The 9042-nt window shown below is 30.9% G+C and overlaps 1 protein-coding gene across 3 annotated transcripts; it reads left to right on the forward strand.

The window, feature by feature from the left end:
- Window positions 1-649: 649 nt before the first annotated feature.
- Window positions 650-5480, forward strand: LOC100248697 (uncharacterized). Of its 3 annotated transcripts, none has more exons than XM_019226275.2 (10): window positions 728-772; window positions 1429-1554; window positions 1803-2033; window positions 2229-2502; window positions 3387-3537; window positions 3714-3936; window positions 4017-4108; window positions 4468-4603; window positions 4742-5073; window positions 5205-5480. In XM_019226275.2, exons 3-10 carry the CDS (start codon window positions 1813-1815, stop codon window positions 5453-5455), a joined length of 1680 nt encoding a protein of 559 aa, XP_019081820.1. In that variant the 5' UTR covers window positions 728-772; window positions 1429-1554; window positions 1803-1812; the 3' UTR covers window positions 5456-5480. The 3 variants fall into 3 exon arrangements, with proteins under 3 accessions (XP_002272297.1, XP_019081820.1, XP_010662876.1); XM_010664574.3 differs by having other exon boundaries at window positions 729-772; window positions 1429-1599; XM_002272261.4 differs by lacking the exon at window positions 1429-1554 and having other exon boundaries at window positions 650-772.
- The last annotated feature ends 3562 nt before the right edge of the window (window positions 5481-9042 follow it).

Consider the following 9042-nt stretch of genomic DNA (forward strand, 5'->3'; position numbering starts at 1 on the left):
GAATCATTTTCCTTAGCCAAAGTATTAGGAATGGATAATTGGCTGAATAGGGGTTTTTAGGCAAAATATTTTAGGGTAACAATCAATGAAAAAATTCTTATTAAATTATAAATTCAACCCATATAAAAATTATTGCAAAAACCCTTTTGAGTGTAGTTCAATGGGATGTAAATATATTTAAGTAGTTTACTATAGAGAGACAAACCCATATCACTCCAAACATATTAGGGTATGTAGCCAAAATGTATTAAAGAAATAATAATAAAATTATTAAATTATAAATTCAACTTATAATATTGTCAAATAGAGAAAAAAATTCCTAATTATATATATATATATATATATATATATATATATATAAATTTTTTAATTCTATAAATATGTTTCCGTAAATACCTATTAGACTTTAGGCATATAATATTTACATGGTTGGAAATCACCCCAAAATGGGAGTCTGTTCGTATTTAAAATAATATTATAATTGATTCTCAACTCCATGTCAGCAATTTATCTATGTGTCGATTTAGACATAAAATTTGGGCCCAATGGGCTTTACATAAACCCAATAAAAAAAAGGACATAAAGGTTCGATGGGCTCCAGCCCACCCAGAACAGTTATGCTGAGTCATCCTACGTGGCTCAGCCTGGTTGACACGTCAGCTGTGGCTCAGGCACTCTTAACCAAGGGCTTAAGTTAGCATTCGGTGCAGATTAAGGTTCTCTGCTGTTCACCTCGCACCATGGCTGCTTCCCTTCTTCTCCCCTCTCAGAGGTACTCCCTCAAGAAATTTTCCATTTGGGTTTTCACATCGTTTTTTAGCTGGGATTTTTTTTATTCTTTTTGTATTTTTTTGTTATGAATGTGGTGTTTGATTGCTGAGATAACGAAGGATAGAAAGAAAATTGGAGTTACAAAAACCATTTCTCGACCCTCTTAAACTGTTTTAGGGGTCCATGTTTGAATTTTCTGTGGGTTTTTTTTTTTTTCCTCTTTGAGTGGTTCTCTGTTTGAGTTTGTGATTCTTCTGGTTTTCTCCTTTTTGTCAATGCTTTGTTTGGCTGCTGTGAAAAAAAAAAGAAAAAAAAAAGGAACAAAACAAAGCTTGGAATTTTAAAAGCGGTGGACGATAAATCAGTTTAGTTCAGATTCTTTTGGATTGGGTTTGTGATAATCTTGTTTGGGCGTGAGATTAAATAAGTTATTGCAATCTTCTACAAAACATTGAATTTAACAGTGTTGGAATTGCCCGTTAAGCCTTTAGAGGAGAACAAAATTATCATCAACGGAATTTACTATAGAAATGGACTAAACCCCCCTTACTAAATGGGAACAGCATTTTGAAATTAATAGGTCATGTTAATTTTGCTTTTCTAATGGAGAAATGGTGGGTTGGAGAACCTAATATATATGATTTTTCTTGGATGTAGGGCAGAACATGAAATGCAGTAATGAGTTTATGAATAGTTGTATGATAAAGCCTTTCGTGTAGTCAAGTTTACAAAGAACAAACATGGTCTGTGAAGAAGTCTTGGTGTGGTCGAGTCTTATTCCAGGTTTTGACTTCCATTCCAAAGAAAAATCACATCCCTCTTCCTTTGGTAGATTACTAATCCATTTGTTTCTATCTCTTGCTTTAAGTAGTCTTCAGTCAATCATACTGGACTAAACAATTGTTTGATTTTTCTCCTGTCATCACTAGATTTTCTTTTCCATCTTTTTATATTTGTATTCATTATTTATTAGTTACTTGAGATGGGTTCATCTATGTAGTCTAATATTGTTTTCACTATGACCTCTTCAGGATCAGCCAAATGCGCATGCATTCAGAAGATTTGACAAAAGATGTCATGTGCTTCTCTCTTTGTCTCAAACGCCAGAAATGCAACATCAAGCTATACATGATTCCTGCTAGCACTATTGTTCATCATGGTGTTTTGAGACCTTTTGCGACAATTGGCTCTTCAGGAGCAGATGGGATTAACCAAGGAAATCATGTTTCTTTGGGTGTTTTTGCACCAAACAAATTTCAAAGGTTCTGTGATTTTTTATTATTTATGTGTTAGTAATGCCTCTGACCTTCCATTGAACATCTGAAGTATTTACATACATAATATTTTGAGGACTATTAGCAGTTGTGCTCACTGTATCTAAATAAAAGCTATTAGTGAGTTTTAAATACACGTTTTGGTTTTTGGAAATTGACTATCAGAGTATTTTCTGCCTTCAGGTCTAGAACATTGCTTCATAGCTCTTCAAGTCCCTCGGGTGATGAGAATGATTTTGAAAGACAGTTGCAGGAGTTGTTTAATGCAGTCAAAACTATGATTAAGATGGGGAACAAAAAGGATGCCATAGACCTACTTCAAGCAAATTACGAAGCTGTGAAAGAACAGATAGATGTGGGTGCCAAGGGAATGGAACAAGCTGCTATTCTTGACATCATAGTCTTGGGTTACATGCTTGTTGGGGACTTAAAGTTGGTTAGATCCCTGTTGGATATGGTAACTCCTCTTTTGCATGAGCATTGTATTTGTCACCCTGATTTAGCAAATTATGTTTACTGTTAAATAGCCATTCATTCCTTTGGTTTTTCATAGTAATTATTCATGGCACAGTAGTTATCTGAATGTTCCCAATTGGAATTTTGCTATACTTCATGTCAGTTATAAAATTTTTATGGTTAACAAGAGGTGCTTGATAGGATGGGTTTAAGATAAGTGGGTGAGACCCAATTCAGGAAAAAGATCAAAGGCCTAGCCAATGCAAGCAAGGCTGGAAAAAGAATAATATGTTTTAGAGAGTTGCACCATCTTCAGCATAGTGAACTATGAACATTTTAGAATTAGATAAAAAAAAAAAAGAAAAAAGAGGAAAGCAATTGGAGATTAATTCCTTGCATAGAGAATGGGTTAAAATTCATGGAAATGGGCCTCTAGATAGAAAGAAGGATTATGGTCAGGAAGGCTCTTTCAAAAATCAAACTCACACAATATTTTCTTCAAAAAACTAATCTAGAGCTTTTAGATAGAAACATGTGAAAGCCATTTTAGAGGGCCCATTTAGAGAGTGGTTTCTCTCCTGAAGAATGGAGCTTGTGGAGGATAACCTGTTATTTGGGATTTCTAGGATGTTTGTTAGTATAGAATAGTATCCTTCGAGGAGCTTTATCCTTACTGGTCATATTTTGTCCTACTCTGGAGGTGAAATGGTGGTTGCTTCTACCTTTGGTCATATTCTTGCATATGTTACTGAAAGATAATGGGCTACATCCTATGTCAATATTGGAACTCGTGTAACTTGGATTTCACATTTCTTTTATTTTCCTTCTAACTATGTTTTCTTGTTTCTTTTTTTTTTCTCTTTTGTTCATGTTCATGATGGCCAGATGGACAAAATCGTTGATGGTTTAAAGGATGATGAAGCACTTCTAGATTCGGTACTCTTGCATATGGGAAGTGTGTACTCAACTTTGGGGAAGTTTGAGAAATCCATGCTCATGTACCGGAGGGCTCTTGAAATTCTAGAGATGACATATGGTAATTTCAAACTTTGAGGTCCAATGTTTGACATCAACCATAACTTGACTTAGCTGTTGCCAGTCCATGTTGTCAGCCTAGGCACTCTTGTCTAAATTGCTGATTTTATTTGAGAATAGATTCCCTGGATGGAGTTAATTTCATTTGAATATTTAACTTAAGATTTATGCTTGTAGGAAAAGATAGTGCATTTCTTATCACACCATTGCTAGGGATGGCAAAAGCTCTTGGCTCCATTGGAAGAGTAACAAAAGCAGTAGAAATCTACCATCAGGCTATTGCTATTTTGGAATTAAGCAGAGGTGCTGAAAGTGAGGATCTGGTGGTGCCTTTACTTGGTCTGGGCAATCTTTTAATCAAGGAGAGAAAGGCCACAGATGCAGAAATTCCTTTTACTAGGTTACTTTTTTGCTTATTGATTGGGGGATGAAGTCTTTGAAGTGTGTTTCTTTTTCACATATATTTTTTTTAATTTGCAGAATTTTGAACATATATAAGAGGTCATATGGAGAAAACGATGGAAGAGTTGGAATCGCTATGTGTTCTCTTGCCCATGTGAAATGTGCAAAAGGTAATTCTGTTATGCCCTTTTCATATACTAATACGTCTTCTCCCTCCACTTCAATTATAAATTCAGAAGTTGTGCAGGATTGAAATTGTTCAAATTAGCCACATTTCCTAGTTATAAATGGATGAAATTCTCAGTGAATGGTACCAAAAGAGTCTATTTTTGCATAGTGGATTTTCCACTTTTTGTTGGAACTTCTAGTTTGATTAGCCTTGATACTAACATACCATGTGAAACTCTTGGAACTTATTGGGCTATAAGTTTTGATTCTGTTTCATAAATCACTCTCCTTTCACTTCATCTTTTTAAACATTGACATATCTTTTAAGTTTAAATTGTGGGTTGTCATCGCTTGTTTACAGGAGATGCAGATGAAGCCATTCAATTATATAGAAATGCCCTTCAGATCGTCAAGGTTTCAAAATATATGGCTTTAGATGACAACATCATGGAGAAAATGAGGATAGATTTGGCAGAACTACTGCATGTAGTAGGAAGGTAAAGTTGGATTTGATTCTGGAATTTTGAAATCTTAGTGCATTTGAATTTGTTTTGTCAGTATTGGATTGTGGTAGTTTTTCTATCAGCAAGAAGGTCATCATATCTTATTTTTCACTGTATCATGGTTTCTCTTAGAGGAAAAGAAGGTCGGGAGCTACTGGAGGAGTGCTTGTTGATCACTGAGAAGTATAAAGGAGAAGACCATCCCAGTTCCGTTACTCATCTTATAAACCTCGCAACCTCCTATTCACGCTCAAAGAATTTTGTGGAGGCTGAGCGCTTGCTGAGAACAAGTTTGAGGATCATGATGAAAACCATGGGGCCTGACGACCAGTCCATCACCTTCCCGATGTTGCATCTTGCAGTTACTCTCTACCATTTGAAACGGGATGAAGAGGCTGAACAGCTTACCCTGAAGGCCTTGCAGATCCGTGAGGCAGCATTTGGAAAAGAATCTCTTCCCGTTGGTAAGCTTGTTTTGTCCTTTCACCATGATTCTTTCATATGGTACTGGCCCTGATAGCTGCTTCATCAACTCAGACCGACCCATGTGGGCTAATCCACACCCATTTTTGCTTTTTCTTGGTTTGTGTTGCAGGGGAAGCTCTAGACTGTTTGGTGTCCATTCAGACCCGAGTAGGGAAAGATGATAGCGAGCTACTGGACCTGCTCAAGCGGGTTCTGATAATTCAAGAAAAGGAGTTCGGCTATGAAAGTGAAGAGGTAATGATAACTCTTAAAAAAATTGTATTTTACTTGGACAAAATGGGGAGAAAGGATGAGAAATTTCCTCTGCAGAAAAGATTGTCTCTGCTGAGAAACAAACACAAGGAATCAATACAGTATTAATAGCAACTTATTCCCCAGTGTTAAACATTTTTCTTTGCATCGTTGATTTTGATTAGGGCGCTGGTATTAGGTTGATGCTTGGTGGAACAATATGATCCTGATGCAAAAACCCTAAAGCTATCAAATATAGGAAAGATGCATTGTAAGGTAGACTGAGGAAAGTTAGTTGATGAACATAGTCTTGTAACATTTATCTACAAAAACCCTATAAAATTTGAAGAAAACACTGTGCCGAAAAATAGCATTAACTTTGTTGGACATTACAGTTTCATCAACAATAGGGTAAAGCTCCACCAAATACCATGCAAAATCTGTAAATGTCACCATAGTAGCCTATGTACCTCTCACGGTTGCAATCTGGATTGTCTGTTACTATTTGAACCATCTGCAGGAACAATATTGGGAATGTTACAACTGTTCTCTTTGTCATATCATCTTCTATGAAACACCCATTTCAAAATGTATTAACCTGGTTAAGAGAAGTCCCTACATATATAGTATTACGAACTTTGTTCCTCAATTAATGTGAGATATTCCAACCTTGACATTGTAAATTGGTTGTTTGGTAGAATAGAAAATGTGGGAAAAGTTGGATTCATCTTACAATGGTAATTAGAAACACATACACACATGATGGTTTGGATCTGTGTCTGCTGAAGGATGAAAATGTAGATTGTATCTAGTTGATGCATGTTTCATTCTTACTAGATCTTCCATCTGAATTCTTTGAATGAGACCAAATCCTTATGGGCACTGAACCTTTGCGAAAATTTGACCACCTCCAGACTGATTCTTCCTTTGGGCAGAGAACTAAGTGTTCATCTATGTACACATGAAGTATTTTAAGTGAATTTTCTCGGGAAAATAGTCGTATAGTTGTGGGTTTCATAAATTGGCAGGTTGTTTTTAAATTTCATTTCAATGCAATCAATAATGTGGCCAGCTTCATCCTATAACATGAGGAGCCATAGTATTAAATTTCTAATTTGACCTCAAAGCTTAAGTAATCAGGATCGGTTATATTATTTGTCTAACTTAAAGTTTTAATTCAACCTAAAAGTATAAATTAATACAAAAGTGTTTTTGGTAGTGATTTTAAGAAGTGTTTATAAACTTTATAATAGTTGAAAATTTTTATTTTTTAATTATTAAAAATAGTAGAAATACTTCGTAGAATCACTGTCAAATGTGTTTTGAAGTCATCTTTGTTTTTTATATATAATGTAAAAGTATTTAAAGTATTTTTCATATCTTCAATTGTTTCTTGTAACACTTTACAAAGAAATACTTAAAAATACTTTATAAAAGACTTAAACAAATTTAAAAGTTTTTTATTTTTTGTTTTAAAGAGCATATAAAATTATTTTTAAGAACATACAAAATTGATCCTAAGATTTTGGTGCATGTTAAATTTCAGATTGACATGAAACTTTTAGTTATTAGGCAATTAACTAATAAAGATTAAATAATTTAAATTTTTTTACTAATTTTAATTATATTAAAAAAATTTCATATTTTTTCTTATAGTAAAATCAAATGTGAAAAAATAATTTTATTTAATTATTTTTATTAATATTTTCTAAAAACCAAATATAAACTACGTTATTCATTACTTTTATTCATGATTTCTAAAAAGGGGCTTCTCATGAATGTTGGCAAAAAAAACAAAGGGTGCTATCCACCTCTTGAAAGCATCCAATATATGCAAGTTGTATAAATATCATAATATCATAATATCATAAGAGTAAAGCTTGTAGCTAACAGGATATGAATCCAATCGATATTATATTGTAAGGTAAAATATTTAATGAGATATGTAATATCATGCTTACATGTAGTTTGTAAAATGAATAAAATTAAATTAGAATAAATATTTTTTTAATATTTAATATACTAAAACTTTATAAATACAACTTTTTATATTATGTTATTCAATATATATATATATATATATATATATATATATATATATATATATATATATATTATTTTATATTTTATAAATATTATTTAGCTCTTTTTAACTACAAATTTAATTTTAAAATAAAAAAATTAATTTACAAAATAAGTAATATAAAAAATAAAAAATTGATAAAAAAGACAAATTTATGATACATACAATACCTATGTCCTACCTCCAAGCTTAGAATTAACTTATCCTATATAAAAGGAAATAATATATGTATATATTTCATCACTAATTTTATTTTATTTTATATTTGATTCCATATAAAATAAAATAAAATAAATGATACAATAACTTATTATATTTCATCATCAATCAAAATATAAGATATGATATTCATCTCTTTTCTTATCATGTCTCATATTATATTCAGTCAATCAATCTTAATTAGTATTAATAGAGTGAAATTTGATAAGAGATTAAGATTTTTCAGTATTATCATTTTCTATGAAAAACTTTTTCCTAGCCATGAAATATAATGCAATAGAAAGAAAGACAAGGAAGAGGTCATCTACTCTTAATGGTTAAAACAAACACTTCATTCTGATGTTAATTTTGGATAAAAAGGGAAAATTAACTTATAAATGTCATTTTAATAAGTTGTTATATTGAAAAGTGATTTTTTCATATGTAGCGAATAAAATAAATTAGTTTCTAATATATAAATATATTTGCCTACAATAATTTATAGTATAATATATAAATAAAATATTTATATAATATTTTATTCTTTTTATATTATACTCTCTATGTTATTTTATTCCATTTTTGTTTTTAACTTTTTAGAAAATAAGTTTGAATTTTTCTTAAGAAAAAATTGAAAACATTTAAATTAGTGTTTTCTTTTTTTTTTTTTCTATTTTTGAAATCAAAATTTTCAAAAAAATGAAAAAAAAAAAAAAAACCATTTAAACAAGTTTTTTTTACCTGATTTTCGTTTTTTAAAATGAAAATAAAAACGGTTTAAATAAATAAACCTTAATTTTTATTTTTTATTAGAGCATAAATTTAAGTGAAAATTAATATATAATTTGTAATTAAAATTTAAAAATGAGATAAGAATGAACAAAAAGTCATAATATTTTCAAAAAATGATTAATTGATTAAACATCCCCCATTTGTAAAACTTACCTCTATTATTTTTTTAATTGGAAGAGTAACTTATTTTTTTGACATAAATGCCCTTTGAACATTTTGATCATTTACATATATGCTTTTGTAAGAAAAAAAACATTCTTATCCAAAAATTGGTATTTTTTTAATGAAAAAAAGGGAAGATTAATTTTATAAATGGGGATGATTTCGTCCATTTTAATCTAATAACCCAAAAAGGAAATTCTATGATACCGTATTAAACTTTTAATCTAATATAACTAATCTTGCACCAAAAAAAAAATAAATTATAAATGACAATTTAGTTAATGATATTGAAAAGTGATTTTTTTCATTTAAAAACCCTACCAATTAATTTTAAAAAATGATAAATTTTAAGAAGGTAAGAGAATCTAAGGAAATTATTAGTGAATTTTTAAAGTCAAAATCTTTTTTTTTTTTTTTTGAAAAAAAAACTTTCTTCGTCATTTTCTTGCTAGCGAAACATAACTTCCGAAAAAAAAAAAAT

Source organism: Vitis vinifera, chromosome 16, assembly GCF_030704535.1.
Source record: "Vitis vinifera cultivar Pinot Noir 40024 chromosome 16, ASM3070453v1".
Taxonomy (NCBI): Eukaryota; Viridiplantae; Streptophyta; class Magnoliopsida; order Vitales; family Vitaceae; genus Vitis; species Vitis vinifera.